Raw genomic sequence first — 15,864 nt, 5'->3', positions numbered from 1 at the left:
GGATGAAGGAGCTGAGCTGAAAGGCAAAGCTTTTGATTAACTGGTCCGTCTACAACCCTCACGTACAATCCTGAGGTGTGGGTCATGACCGTAACGACACCATCCTCCATAGTGTGACCAAGCTCAGCCTTAAAGATAAATTGAGGTGCACCATCATCCTGGGGGAGCTTAGCATAGAGCCACTTCTCCTCTGCATCAAAAGGAGTCAGCTGAGGTGGCTTCAGGCTTCTGATTAGGATGCCTTTTGTTGGCCTCCTTTGGAGGTTTCCCAGGCATGTCCTACTGTGAGAGGACCCAGCAGCAAACCCAGAACTCACTGGAGGAATATGGTATTCTCTATGGACTGAGATCACCTTGGCATCTCCCAGGAGGAGCTGGGGGAGAGGGATGCCAAGAAAACAATGTACAAGAAAAGTTACCATCTGAAGATGTGCACAACAGAAGCTTCAAACAGCCACCAGATGCAAGAGGTCCCTTCTTATGCACTCAAGACATGTATTTAAAATAAAGTGCTTATCTAGTGAAATTCATGACCTTGTTCTGAAACATCAGACAGAATCTATAACTGTTTTTAATTGAAATCATTAAGGTCACGCTGTCTGAACTCTGAAATACTGAGCTAAGGGCATAGAGGGAGGTGGTGGGGAGTGGGGTAATGCAGGAACTGTGGAGGGGGTTACTGGTGTAATCTTGTTGTGGCAGCTGTCCCCGTCGCTGTCGTCAAAGACCTCAACCTTGATGTGCAGGTCATGATTGGACCACTGTTTGTGCATGAGACACACAGAGACATTCACAGAAATACACACACATTCACAGAAGCGCACACACACACACACTCACACACACACTTGGCTGGCATACTGCCCAGGGAACGGTCCATTGACGTCAGAGAGCAGGCTCTTGCCTCATCCCAGTCCCTGTTCTCCAAACAAACTCAAAACACTCAGCTAGTCCTGCTGCACTGATTCTCACTCTCCTTTTCTTTCATGTTTTGTTTTCCTTCTCGCCTTCTGCCTGCTTTTTCAGACAAAATAGTTGCTGGGATATGAACCATAAGGGGGACAGGCACTAAATAAGCTCATTAAATCCACAAGAAAGATGGGGAGAGCATGCAATGGGAAGAGAAGGAGATTCTAGAGACCAACACTTGACACTTGTTGACGATGTATTTCTCACACATGCACTTGTATAACAGGATCATGCGAGTATATCACAGTACTCTTGTTATGAGTATAAATAAAATCAGACTTGGAACTGTTCAAGGACTGTTTTTGTTACAAAGTTGTCAGACAGCTTTAGTCAAATGTTACAAAGTTGCAGACAGCTTTAGTCAAATGTTATCTTTGCAGGAAGGGGCCCTTTTTATTGCTGACTTGACTAAAATCCAAAAAAGGAAGTAAAAAACAGGCACTAGCTGAGTCATGCTCAACAATGTGAAAAATATTCAAGGGAGCGGAGCTGCGAAGGAAAACAGAAACATACTAATGAGATATATAAAAATAGCTTGCAACACCTGAGCAACTCACGCTAACAGCCACTATTAATATGACGACAACAGCAAGAATCACTGGATAAGTTCTGGTACTAAATACTGGTCTTGAACGTGCAGAATATTACAGAAAATATTTTTAATGCAACATATTGATGAAAACATCTGTAAAAGCTTTTAATAGAACAGATTTGCAACTTGAGCAACTTACCCTCCAGTTCAACCCAAATCCCCAGAAGGAAAAACCTTCGAAATGAGATTTACCGCCATGTCCTCAAACCCAAACCTGCACCCGCTCCGGCTTCTAACAACACCGACCAACCCGTGAACATTTTGCTGAGATAAAACCAGCTGACTATTTGATCTGAAAAGCGATAAAGTGTTAACAAAAAATGGGAAAAGCAAGCAGATTTAGGATACTGTAATTAAAAAATTAATAATTCAGCAGCATTCCTCGAGCTAAAATTGTTTTCTGACAGAAAACACAAATATTTAAACTATACTTTACATATGAATTGTCTATACCAGGGTTTCTCAAACTTTTTGGGTTCAAGGACCCCTTACAGGGAAGAAAAAGTTTCAGGGATGCGCTCATAACCCTCATGTTTATTAAATAATTTTCTTCAATTTGTCTCTTTAATGCAATGGAAATATTTGTGTAACATAAATATTTAAGACCTGTTCTTTAATATTGTTAATATGATTTTTATACTTTTAAATATGGGGTAGTTTTTTGTGGTTCCTCAGACTGATGAAGTCCTTTGGATGAAGGACGAAATGTCTCAACAATAAAAAGAAACCATCCAGATGACCTGACGTAACTTTGATGGATAGGTCTGTACTCTTGTCTATTCTTGTATCCAAATTATTTATTTATTTATTTATTTTGGGGGTGGGGGGGCATATTCCCCAGGCTCAAAAGCACTTATTCACACACTCAAACTAATTGTTTTCCAATTATAAACAGAATAAACAATTGATGTGTCACAACTGTAATCATCTATAAGCACAGCATATATCATTTTAACATCCAACACAAAGAGATCCTCAAACTCAAAGCAGAATAATAGCAAACATTGCATTGGCAACACTGGGCTGTATGTATGCACTGATGTTTTATGGTTGGCCTCCCACAAAATGCCTGTCTTTATTGTCTAATTAACAGAAATAAAATACATCAAGCGGCTGACAATCAAAACGGAAAAAAAGAAAGAGGTTCTGTTTCACACATGGACGATAAAATTTAAATTTGTGGTCAAAGCAGCTATAATTAGAGGCTCCTTTTGTTGATTTTGCAACTATTCCTTCATAAACAACAATGTTATTTTTAAAGGGAAATTATGAGATTTTCATAGTGCTTTATGATTTTACAAGAATTATAACAATAAACTTTATTATTTCATGCCAGTTAGACGGGTTTAGTATAGTTCGCTGCAGAAGGTGAAGGTGGAGCAGTAATGTTTTGTCGGTGCATGCGTGTGTTAGCAAAATATCTCATGAATCACTGAGCAGATTGAACTACCAGAAACCAATGAATGGATGAACATCTACAACTGATAAAACTTTGGAGTCAACTTGGCTCAAGATGGCTGCCACAGCAAAGTAACCAGCTTTAACTCAATCAATTTTACAGATACTGAGCTAAAATCTGGTGTGGTAGTAGCTGAGAGTGATCTCCAACACAAAGTTTGTGCACAACATCTTTCATAAAATTCTTAACAATAACTGTTGAAGTCAACCTTGTTCGTCTGTCAGTAAAATATCTCTTGGACCATTGGACGGACTTAAATGAAACTTTCAGAAAGTTCACCTACAACTGATTCCCCTCTGGAGTCAACCCAATTCAAGATGGCCACCACAGCTATCGACCTTATTCTATACAAAAATGGCTATACCTCAGTGAATTTGACAGATTTAGAGATAAAACCTGATGTGGGAGTAGCTGACAGTCAATCACAACACTTGCTTCAAGTGCTAACAGACTGTTTATAATGTTGTTTTTAAGGTTTGACCACAGTGGATATAACAGTCATTTCTCAGCAGAAGATGATTGTAGCTTAAAGCTCTGGCACGAAAGGCATGCATTTCTTCATGGATGGCTAGGTCGTTTTATTTTCATTATTTGTTGCATGGTTACATGTAAACAACTTGATTTTGCACGAGCTGGAATTGCGACAACCTTCAGTCCAGAAGCAGAGGGAGTAACGCACAACCAAACACAAGGTGACATAATCAATTCCTTCAGGAACTTTGCGCATGCACACGCACCCCAACACACACCGTCTTCTCTGTAATGACCACGTAAAAGCAGCTCCCCCCCCCCATCGCCGTGCGCACACTCACTTCAACGGTGATTCGGTGAATCATTTTTCCTGCGTGAGCTTATATGGCAGCAGCTTCCTTCCCTGCCTGGTTGCCAGGGCAACGAGGACAAGCAGGGACGCATGAACGCAGACAAAAAAAAACTGGCTAAAAGACTCTCTGATTGAAGGCTGATTCATCCTGCTTTTGGAGCGCTGACGAGATCCAAACGCATTGACCAAATCGGTCTCGCATGCTCGCTGAACTCGAACACGCACATCTGTACAAACGCACACAACGGATTGTTCTGCCACAGGTGGTCGAGCGATGGAGGGATACCTTGTTGATGATGTGCTGCTGTTGGAACAGTTGTTTGTGCTTCTCCAGGAACTGCTGGTGCTGCTGCTGGACCACGAGCTGCTGCAGGGCCTGGGCCTGTCCACACGGCTGCTGAGGCAGGGGGGCCGACTGGGTTCTGCCCAGGGGACGGTGGCCCCGCACGAGCTTGGAGACAGTGGGTGATGGTAGTGGTAATCCACCCAGACCCACTATGGCAAATATAAAATAAACAAATCAATCAATACCAGCTGTTCTCAGAAAAACAGCATACACATAAAATGTTGGTACTGGATGATTAAAACTGCATAAGTCAGGCTTTACCTGTAATTTTTATTATATATATATATATATATTAGGCTATCTTTGCATGTACGGATGCAAAATTTCTTGGAAAATAAAACAACTTAAAGCGTAAAATGTATTAAATGATTATATCGTGAAAACCATCTACAAATAGTAACTGTTGTTTCAGCTGTCTGCATCTAATTAGCTGAAGGTGTCGTTTTTCAGGCAGCTCCTCCCAAACCCTGTGTGCAAAACATTTCGGTGTTCAAACTGAGGAAAGAGAGTGTGTGGGGGGGGGGGGGAATACATTATATAAAGAGAGAGAAAGAGTTATCAAAATGTTCAGAGACGGTGAATTCTGGATGATGACGTGTCCTGAAAACATCAAACGAGCCAGCTGGAAAGAAAATGACTGCCGACTTCCATCCATCATCTTTACCCGCTTCTTCCTTTTCAGGTCACTGGGGTCACTGGTGCCCATATCCAACTATCACTGTGCGAGAGGTGGGGGACACCCTGGACAGGTTTCAGTCCATCACAGAGACAAACGAGACAAACAACCCTTCACTCACACCTAGGGACAATTTAGAGTTACCAATCAGCCTAACATGCATGTTTTGGGTCTGTGGGAGGAAACTGGAGTACCAGGAGAAAACCCACACATGCACAGAGAGAACATGCAAACTCCACCCAGAAGGTTCCCGGGCCGGGATTTGATCTGGCGACTTTCTCAATGAGAGGCAGCAGCTCTACCAACTGAGCCACCATGTTGTCCAGTATTGTTTTCATTTTACAATTTTTAATAGTTTTTTAAAAATTATTATTATTATTACAAACACATTCTAGCAGGGAAACAAAGACTTTCTTGATTTTTTTAAGTGCATTTTTCTGTTTTTCTTTATGTAGAACACATTCTTCAAAGTAGCTTTTTTTAAATGTTTAAAGGCTTCTGAATGCAGACGGTCTGAAAGTAAAAAAGTCAACAGTGTCCTTTTGCACCCATTTTAAAAAAGAAAATCCAACAGAAATGCGCATTTGATTATTCACACTCGTGTATTTTATGTATTATAGTTAAATTGAATTATTTAGATTATCAAAATATATAGTTGTTTTGTCAACAACAATCTATTAGTTAAGACTTTATCGCTCAGTCTTACAGCATGCGCTTCGTTAAAATAAATGCTGAAGACACAGCACCATGGCAGTAAGAGCCCAAATTATAATAAACATGAAAAATTATTTGAAATTGTAACTTTTTCGTTGATTTTCTGTCAATTTTTCAAACGCAAGCTGAAAAGTAAAAGAAGGTTTAGTAAATGCTGCAGTGATTACTGACCCATTGGACTGTGGCTCTGCTCCAGTAGTACCATGTGCTGAAGGAGGGGGTTGTGACCAGCTGTGCCCCCTCCAGGTCCCTCCCTGTCCAGTGCCGAAGAAGCCAAGTAGGAAGGCAGGTGGGCAGTGGGAAGAAAAGCAGGGGTCAGTGGAATGCCCTGCTGTAGTGCAGGCAGTGCCAGATGACTCTCGCCATCTTGGTGTCCTGATACCACCTACAAACCCAAGGATTGGGACAAAAGGAAGGAGATAAACAAGGGAGGCAGACAGTCAGAGTGGGAGAACGGTCAAAGGTGGCACGTGGGCTGCGAGATGGAGAAATATGGAAGGAGATATCAAGCTAACGCCAAAAGTCTGATGTAGTGTGCACCAGCTTTGCTGAAAATACATCCCAGTCACTTTTCTTCTCCCACCCTTATTCTCATAGGAAAACTAAATTGTGTGCTTTTGTCTTTTTTAGCAGTAACTTTATTTGTATGAGTTTATGTGGTTGGTGTACTCACAGTGCCGGCACCGGAGGCTGGCAGTCCTAAGGTGATGTTGGGCAGAGAAGGTGAGGTGTAAAGAGAGAGATGGTTAACTGAACCATCCCTTGCTGCCAGTCTCTGAAGCAGAGAGACCTGGAGACACACAGTCACAATGACAACACAGTAAGTCCTCAAATAATGTGTGCACATACAGCACATGTCCAAAAGACAAATGAAAAACGGGTTTGAATTTTCATTCTCTTCAATGAAACAGAGCAGCAAATTTCTAGCTTTCTTGGCATGAGCACAGCAGAAAAAGAGAAAATACTTCCTCAGAACATGAACTCTTGTTGGCTATTGTAGACTACAGATGGGTCACGATAGCTTTGACACTACGGATGCTTGCTGTATTTTTAAATCTCTGCATGAGAAGTGCTTACTTGCAAACTGGAAGCATAGGAGGAAAAAAAAGGTTAAATAGCCTCTGGCGATTTGTAGGAACGTATTCATGAAACTAGTTATTTTACAGGTTTCATGAGTTACATCTAAAATATCCAATGTGATGAGCAAATAATACAAATATTTTACAATAATCAAACCACAGGAGTTGTAGCTTTCCAGAAGTAGTAAGAGCAGTTGTGTGCACATTGAAACCTATAAATGAATGACCAAAGAATATAAAAATTAAAAAAAACATTTTTTTTTACAGTAGGTCAAGAGACACATTTGTAGTATTTACAAAAGACCATTCCATGTAGTGAAGAATACAGTAGTCCCTCACTACTTCATGGTTCATTTATCACTGACTCGCTCTATCGCAGGTTTTCAAAATAAGATTGGACATGACACACAATTGGCTGATTGATGGATGAGCCACACAATCGGCATGGAATTTTTATTTAAAATAAATTCTTTTTAAATTATTTTGCACCTGATGTACCTGTGTGCAGCCCAGAGCTGCAAAAAAAAAAAAAAAGCTTCCTCCTTCAGCATTGTGCAGCCCTTACTGCTGCAGGATAAACTTCCTGCTGCAGCGTGCAAAGGGGAGAAGTGGGCGTGGCCGAGAGTGCTTGCAGGTGGCAAAGAGCAGAGGAGGAAGGGAGCAGAAATCATGACACTCTGTGCTCCTTTAGAGCATTTAGAGTTTAGAAACATTGTTTAGATTATTGCAAGAGTGTGGGAAGAGTTTCAAACACCTTTATATATATATATAAAAATAAATTACTACTTGTACTTTGTACTACTATTCCTACTTTGCGGTTTTTCACTTATCGTGGGTCTTCATGTTACAGATCCCCTGCAATAAACGAGGGACTACTGTACATCTAATATACCTTGTTTTAAATTTTCCTGGAAAGCTTAAGGTTTGGGAATGTTTTTAAAAGCTTTAGGCCATGAAGGGTTAAACAGCGCTCTGTTCTGTGTGCATCTATAGTGAACAGATAAATGTGAACATGCAGTCGGACATGTGCGCTCATGTGCAGCCATGCTGTTTACCTCTCCTGGGCTGCTGGAGATCGGCACCCCGTTCTCACTGGGGATGTTACTAGAGCTGTTGTTGGGTGAGCTGGGACCTGAGCCCGGTGCGCTGTTGCATGCAGAATCTGTAAAATACACAGCGCAAAAATGTAATTAGAAAAAACTTCTACACAGATAATAAGTATCTAACTAACTGCTGACTTATAGGCTTCTTGCACTAAAACGTGCCTCTGGCTTATGCAAAATCTAATTAAAGAATCCATCCAGCATGACACCATTTAAAATGTGTTATCAGATATTAAGATGTTACAGAAAATCAAATCACTGAGGTTCACCGTGGATTGCTTTGGCGGACTCAGATTTTCTTCTTCTCCCGTTATTTTAATGTGATCATCGTCTTAGTCATATACTCTTATCATCTTACAACAAATAAAATGAAAATAGTTTTAATAACCATGGTGACATCAGCCACACAGAATAAGGAATGGGTGAATCATCTAAGAGGGGGAAGATACGTGTATGATAGGATCTGTGATGGTCTTAGATGTTGATCCTAAATCCTTCGCCTTTAGTTTATGAAATGTCTAGAAAAATGATTGATTTTCATGTTAATTTCACAACATGACTGCTGGATATGAGCTCCAGTGACCCCCGTGACCCGAAAAGGAAGAAGCGGGTAAAAGATAAAGGATGGATGGATGGAATTTCACAACATCTCCAGGTGATCCATACAAGCTCCTCAGATAATAGTTTTTCAATATGCAAAAATGTTTTTTATTCTTTCAGCCTGCCATCCACATAGAAATGCTGTTTTAGAAGCAACATAGTATTTTTTGAAAGTGGGATCCAGAGTTAAAAGATCTTAAATCACCATTCTTGCATTTGTGTCAACAAAAGATTATACTTTATAAACTGGGGCCAATAAGGGATTCGGTACGTTGAGGTCTCCAAAGGATGGTCCAATACGAGTTTAAAGTCCTGCCCCATGTAAACAAACAGGACTTTGCCTTTTCTCAAGCATTGACTTGTTGATTCATGCAATCCTTACTGTTCTGCTGTTTGTTCAAATACTGATATTTTCCATACGTTTTCTAGAACCACTGTCATGTTCCCCATGATATTTTTGAATTTACAAAGAAAGTTGTTTTGGAAAACCTATGTAACAAATGCCTAATCAAATTACTGTTACAGAAATGAACCATAAAGTAAATTTGCTCATGTCAAATAGGAAATGAGTGAAAGAAGTTAATAAAATAGTGGTCCAGCTTCAAGTACTCATACTTGTACTCATAAAACACCCCAATACTTCAAACCAACACCACTTTTATGCTTGGTGATGTCATTTCCTCTTCCACTTTGCAAGTAACTGAGGACAAAAACTAAAACATGTCTTGTTTAGAGATATTTTAAGATAAACCCCAGTGAAATTGTTTGCTGTGTTCTTATTAAAATAAGTGTTTCTAAAGTTAATGAATGTTTAAATATTAACTCATTAACTACTTTACTCTCTAACTACTAACTGGGGGCTGAGATGGTGTAAAGTTAGGACAGCTGACTTGGGACCAGAAAGTCGCGGTTCGACTCCCCGCCATGCCCACATGTCGTGGTGTCCCTGAGCAAGATGCCCAAACCATAATTGCTCCCTGGGCGCTTGCATAGCTGCCCACTGCTTCACCTGGGTGTATCTCAGGTGTGATGGATTAAATGAGGAACTAAATGATGATGATTAAATGATGACAACACATAGCACCTATACTCTACATTGGTACTCAATATCTGCAAGTACCAAAACTGAAGAACTTGTACTTGATCTGTTTAAAAACTACTATCGGGACCCCAAAGCCAAAAGCTTTAGCATTTCAACCATAACATGCTTTGAAAAGATAAATAAGAAAAAAACAGAAGATTTGTATATTTTGCTCCATGTCTATATCTATATATAAAATCAAATCTTCAACAATATTTTTATTTATAGGGATCTGGAAGAATGAATTTTCTAGCTACTTAAGTGTGGCCTTTAGTTTTCACCCCTGAACTTGATTGCTTGACAAATTGTTCTCACCAGCCACATCTAGAGATCGCTTCTTGGCAGTAGTGATGGGTCCATCCTTCCTGCGGAGGAGTGGGCTGCTCCGGCGCTCCGTCACCTTCTGCTTTAACCGGGAACGCAGCTTCAGGTTGGGTTCAGATGCTGATGAGGTACAAACAAGAACAGAATAAACCAAATGGAGAAGTTTCTGAAGAAAATACGTCTAAACCCAGAAGATGCTTAGACTTTGGATAGGAAGAAAAGTGTGTTTAGAGGTAATGCTGTTCATGTGTCTTCTTTTGTTACGCCCTGCTCAACATGTGAGTCACTTGTAAAGCTGTGAACCACATCAACACTTCAGATGCTAAACCCTCTCTTCTGCTCAGATATGTCGTGAAATTTTAGGGTCAAACAAGCGGGAGCTTGTTTGTTAGCATCTAGTGGTGCTAATGAGCTTGTCCCTATAGGCCACCATGTCTGAGCTGGCCAACAGATTCAGAAGCAGAACCATCTTCATGTGACAGTGGGAAGCACCACACAATAGGCAACTGGCAGCTTTCTTGACCCTGCGCTTAATGATGCCACCTTCGTACTCTGCTAATGAACACCGCCATTTTCTTTCACACCACCCCAAAATCACGCTTGTATACTAAAGGGTGTATTAATTACGCGTATACTAATATGATTAGTTCCAGATATCTTGGTCTAAGCCTGCAAACAGATGACCTGGATTTGCTGTGCTGGGCACTGGGTGCACACAGAAGGCACAAGAGGTAAGCGAACAGCATACTCTGGGAGTCGTGTCGGGGACAGGGCATGGCCTTTTCTGTACAAACTTTGTTGTGGTGTCTCAGTGCCAGACAATGCCAAACACAAGCCGTTCCATCCCCTCCTCCGTGGGTTTCCCTCGGCTCACTCAGTTAAAGTTGGATGGTTGACCCACTGCTGACCCAGTGCTCGTCCCGTGACCTCGTATCAAGCAGACTATCCAACGTTCATTAGCCTCGGAGCAGGAGGTGGGACATTTTGGTACAGCCAAGTGGAAGCAATTGATTCTTTGTGTACAGTAGTGATTTATTCAATATTAAAAGGATTATTCTGGGTCATTACAAGCGAAAAGAAGCACCAAAGTTTTGATGTGCGTCAAAGAGGTGCAAACACTCATTATACCTTCACAAGAGTGGGAAAACCTTTTATGAATCTATCTTCCTTGTTCAAAAGTACTCCCAAAATTAGCTCAAATTTAAAGGGAACAAAGCAGCTGAACTTATGAAACTCAGTGATTTAAAAAAAGAGCTCTGTAAGTAGAGTGCACTCTTCCAAAGTCTTTGTTAAGAGGGATGGGGTCAGTTGGGGTAAAATGCTACACATTAGTTGTCCTGAAGCAGACTGTGGGAGAAGAAACACATCGCAATAAAGTTTCATTTGAATCTGCTGAATGCTAAATGAAGTTATACGATAACATCCTGATTTTAAAATATCAGGATGGTTTTGACTGATCAGAAAGAATGAACACAAAATTATTATTTTTTATATTGTAAATTTGTATGCAAAAAAGCAACAACGATGTTGTTCATGTCTGTGTGTTGGTTTTGTTTTATTGTTGCAAAATATCTCATGAACCTTGATGTTCGATGAAGCCAGCACAAGTGGTACACCAGTGTCCCCAGTCACTACAGGATTTGAATACTGATTGTATGTGGTTTTAGACACGAGTGTTTTTCTGGACCGGAAACGAACAGAGAATGCAAGTAAACCTTAATGTTTTGGTGACTGATATTCAAGTGGGTAGGAGTTACATTCTGTATAATAGTAAAGATAGGTTTTATTTATTTATTTGTTTTGCTTCTCAGAGGCAAAAAAGAGTGAAGAATCATGGCGAGTGAATGGAGTAATTTTATCCATCGCCAGGTGTAATGGTGGAGTCAGGGGGTGGCCAACCATAGATTAATCTTTGGCCACTGCCTGGCCACCCCTATCATTTGAGAAAACTATACTTTTAAGCGATATAAAAAAAAAACAACTAGAAAGCATAACAAAGTTCATGCTCAATAATCCAGGTAAAAATCCAATGTTCAGTCAGATCATTTGGATGGTTTCTTTTTTTTTTTCCTTCATCCAAAGGACTTCTTCAATCTGAGGAGCCACCACACAAACTGAGTCCCAGAAACCTCACACTCCCACAGTGGAAAAAAAAAAACAGTTTGCTGGTGATAAGATGGCCTCCGGGGCCCATCCTCTCCTCCGTCAACTCCACTAAGGCAGTCATGCCAAAGTGGTTCAAAATGAAGAAGTCCTTTGGATGAAGGATGAAACGTCTCAGCAAATAAACAAAAAACATCCAAATGATCTGACTGAACATTGTTGGACTAGAAAGCATAGTTTCCTCAAATAATAAGGGTGGCTGGTTTACTTGTGGTGGTGGCCATCTTGGATTTTGACGTGGCAACCCAATTTTCAAAAGGAACCTTTCTTATGTCTAGATGTAGCCACACACCAAACTGGTAGTCAGTACCTCACATATTTTCAAGTTATCATGCTCACAACATACACAGATTAACGGAGGAGAGTATTTCCAACTCCCTTTTTATCGCTCCGTGATGGGGGGACAAAAATGGCTACAACTCTGTGAATTTTAAAAATATTGAGCTAAAAGTTGATGTGGTGGTAGCTGAGAAACATTTGCAACATGCACTCTGACATCAAACAACAAATGGCTACAAGACGTAAAATGATTTCAGTCAAACGTATGAAACACAGCAGTCAATATGCATTCCTTCAAGAAATGCTAGGCGTTTAATTTAACACTATTAAAATGACATGGACAAATAAAAGACGAGGTTTGAATGAGGAGGATGATCGAAGGGCAGTGAAGGAGACAGACTTGAAGGCCGTGCGTTTTCTGGGCAGAGGTCACCATGGGGTGCTCACCTCAGGATGGAGTGACTTTGAAGGGTGTTAATGCCGACTGGGCAAAAGCACACCAGTGTGCACACGTGCAAATGCGCTCGCTGCAGAGGGCCCAGACTGGTTTTACTGCTGATGCTGGCATTTCACTGCCACCCCCTCCCCCCCTTCCCCGCCACTCAACACCTCCATCTCTGCCCTCCTTTCTCTCGCTTCCTCCAAATTCCCACTTCTCTTTTATCCTGGAATTAGTTCCTCTCCTCCTCATTGTTGAGCCTTTATGGGCACATTGTGAGCCACGTTGGCAAGGGTGGGTGTACTGGTTCATTACAGCAAAGGTCACTGTACTACTTTACAATATTTATGACCCAGAAAAAGTGGAAATTTTATAACCGTGCATCCTCTTCCTCTGTGGTCTTGTAGATGGGATGAGTGCTAGGACAAACAAAGTGAAAGGAGCAAACGCAGAACAAAAAGTATTTTTTTATGTTTAATTTTAGGCTAGAAACATTAACATGTTACTATGACCCACCATAACGCTTGAATAAAACATTAAAATAATAAGAAGTTCAAATTAAACGTTCGTTAAAGTGGTACTTAATATTTCAACAGGAATGGCGATGAGGAAACTGGCTCAGCTGCTCAACAGTTTGACAGATAAAAGTCCTGAGCTTCTCGACTCATGATGGGGGAAGTCGTGCTGTTCTGCCAATGAAAGGGAGAGGGGAGGATTTACTGTATGGAAATCAATAGGGTCATTTGCTAAAACTCATCACCAGAGCTTCCGAGAAGCATCGTACATGGAAGGCAGATTAGATAAACAGATTAGATGGACATACAGAGGAAGAGAGACATGTACACAAACAGATAGATGTCTCATTTGGCTATTTTCTTCAAAACTGAGAGGAATTAATGGTCTAGCATTGTATTGTGCCTATTGTAGCCATTTTTATCAAACTTAAAAAAAAACAGCTTATGCACATTCTCATATGATATCATGAGGTGTCACAGTCAGACTATGTGATGTGAATAACTGTATGACAACACTACATTTGTGAACAATTTCTTTAAAATTGATTGTGTACCTTTATACAGTCAGTTAGCTGTGGTTGGCTCCTTGAATTAATCACCTATAGCAGTATATCAAGTAGTTTATTTTTGAATGTTTTATTAAAATCTGTCCAGTGGTTCATGAGATAGTTTGCTAAAGCTAAAAAAAAAACCAACACAGACACAGAAAAAAAAAAAAGCATTGCCATTTTACCAATGAAAATCAAGTACAGCCTAACGTAGAGATTCAGAGAAGTTTTGGGTTTCCGAATCATCTTGAACAAGCGCTGCGCCGATGGCCCTTGTCACTGAGGGATTATATTATTGAATGTTTGTAGGTTTTAAGTTTTTCTGGACTGAAATTGAACACGGAATGCATGCTAACAATTTATTCGCAAGTTATTCAAGTGGGTAGGAGTTACAGTGTGTAAAAGGAGAGTTTTTTTTTTTTTTTGCTTGTTCGAGGCAGCGCAGAGTAACATCCTGGTGAATGGAGGGCGCAATTTTATCCCACACCAGGTGCAATGGCGAAGGCATGGGGTGGAAAGTGGTGGTCTTGGCCACCATAGATTAATCTCCGGCCACCCCAAAGGCCCCCCCAATCATCTGAGGAAACTATACTTTGAATTCAATTCAATTCAGTTTATTTATATAGCACCAAGTCACAACAGAAGTCATCTCAGGGCACTGAACAGAAACATTCATATATAAAAATAATAATTTAACACTATTTATCTGAGGAGCAGACTGCTTTGAGTTTAACTCCATCACATAACTTTCATCTTGAGCAAGCATGAAGGCGACGGTGGAAACAAAAATCTCCTTCAAGAGGAAGAAACCTTTAGCAAAACAAGGCTCAGGACAAGCGGCCATCTGCTTCGACTGGCTGGGTTTGGTAGGAACAGATACACAATGGCAGGTCAAGAATCACATGTTAAGATAGAAATAGTATCAAATGAAAACTATTCAATTTTAGCAAATCATTTAAGGAGATGAGGTCAATTTGTCCTCCAGTAGTCTAAGCTTAAGATAACATGACAAGCCAACCCTAACTATAGGATTTAGCAAAAAGGAAAGTCTTAAGTCCAGTCTTAAAACTGGACAATGTGTCAGCCTCATGGGACAGAAACTGGAAGTTGGTTCCACAAGAGAGGAGCCTGATAACTGAAAGATCTTCCTCCCATTCTGCTTTTGGAAACTCTAGGGACCGCGAGTAAGCCTGCAGTCTGAGAGCGAAGTGCTCTGTTAGGAAAATATGGAACAATACGATATGTAATATACGATGGAGCTAGGCTGTTGAGAGCTTTGTAGGTTAGAAGTAAAATTTTGTATTCAATTCTAGATTTGACAGGGAGCCAATGGAGAGAAGCTAAAACTGGACAGATATGATCTCTCCTACTAACTCCAGTTAAGACTCTGGCAGCAGCATTTTGGATCAACTGAAGACGTTTTAAAGACGTATTTGGACACCCAGATAATAAACCATTGCAATAGTCCAGTGTAGATGTGACAAATGCATGAACCAGTTTTTCTGCATCATTTTTAGATTAGATGTTTCTAATTTTAGTGATATTACGCAGGTGGAAGAAGGCGCTTCTAGTAGCGTTTTAAATGTGGGGGATAAAAGACACGTCCTGATCAAAAATAACACCAAGGTTTTTAACATTGTAGCTGGAGGACAGATTAATGGCATCCAAGGAGGGAAAAAGACTGAAAAATTTATTCCTAAAACGCTCAGGTCCAAAAACTACAACCTCATTCTTGTCTGTGTTCAAAAGCAGAAAATTTAGGCGATATAAAAACTAGAAAGCATATTTTCCTTAATGATAGGGGTGGTTTTTTTTACATATATATATGTGACGTGGCCATCTTGGATTTTGATGTGGCAACCCAATTTTCAATAGCAATCTATTTTACACTTACATGCACACTAAAGTGGAAGTCGGCACATAGCTTATTTTTACTAAATAATTTGAGGAAACTATAATTTTAAGCAATATAAAATTTACAAAGCATAGTTTCCTTGCGGATGGACTGACTTTGTCAGGGAGTATTTCCAGTTCTCTCTCTCTTGGCTCTGCGAGGGGGAACAATGAAGACAAAACTAACAGAATCTGTTCAAAAGTCACAATATTAAATCAGATTTTTACAACAGCAATGCAATCATGTCGTGTTCAGCGAGT

At 40.4% G+C, this 15,864-nt stretch overlaps 1 protein-coding gene across 1 annotated transcript in view; it reads right to left on the bottom strand.

The window, feature by feature from the left end:
* LOC119419522 (histone deacetylase 4) overlaps positions 1–15,864 on the bottom strand; it is a 151,130-nt gene that overhangs the window by 48,880 nt on the left and 86,386 nt on the right. The window contains exons 8-12 of the mRNA XM_037686857.1: positions 9,758–9,886; positions 7,714–7,820; positions 6,253–6,369; positions 5,751–5,964; positions 4,130–4,338 (exon numbers count right to left, since the gene is read on the bottom strand). Coding sequence (XP_037542785.1) covers positions 4,130–4,338; positions 5,751–5,964; positions 6,253–6,369; positions 7,714–7,820; positions 9,758–9,886 — 776 coding nt within the window. The remainder of the gene's footprint in view (positions 1–4,129; positions 4,339–5,750; positions 5,965–6,252; positions 6,370–7,713; positions 7,821–9,757; positions 9,887–15,864) is intronic.

Source organism: Nematolebias whitei, chromosome 13 (genome assembly GCF_014905685.2).
Source record: "Nematolebias whitei isolate Nwh7 chromosome 13, NemWhi1, whole genome shotgun sequence".
In the NCBI taxonomy this organism is placed as follows: Eukaryota; Metazoa; Chordata; class Actinopteri; order Cyprinodontiformes; family Rivulidae; genus Nematolebias; species Nematolebias whitei.
The sequence above is the reverse complement of the archived record's forward strand: the minus strand, read 5'-3'. Positions and strand labels throughout refer to the sequence as shown.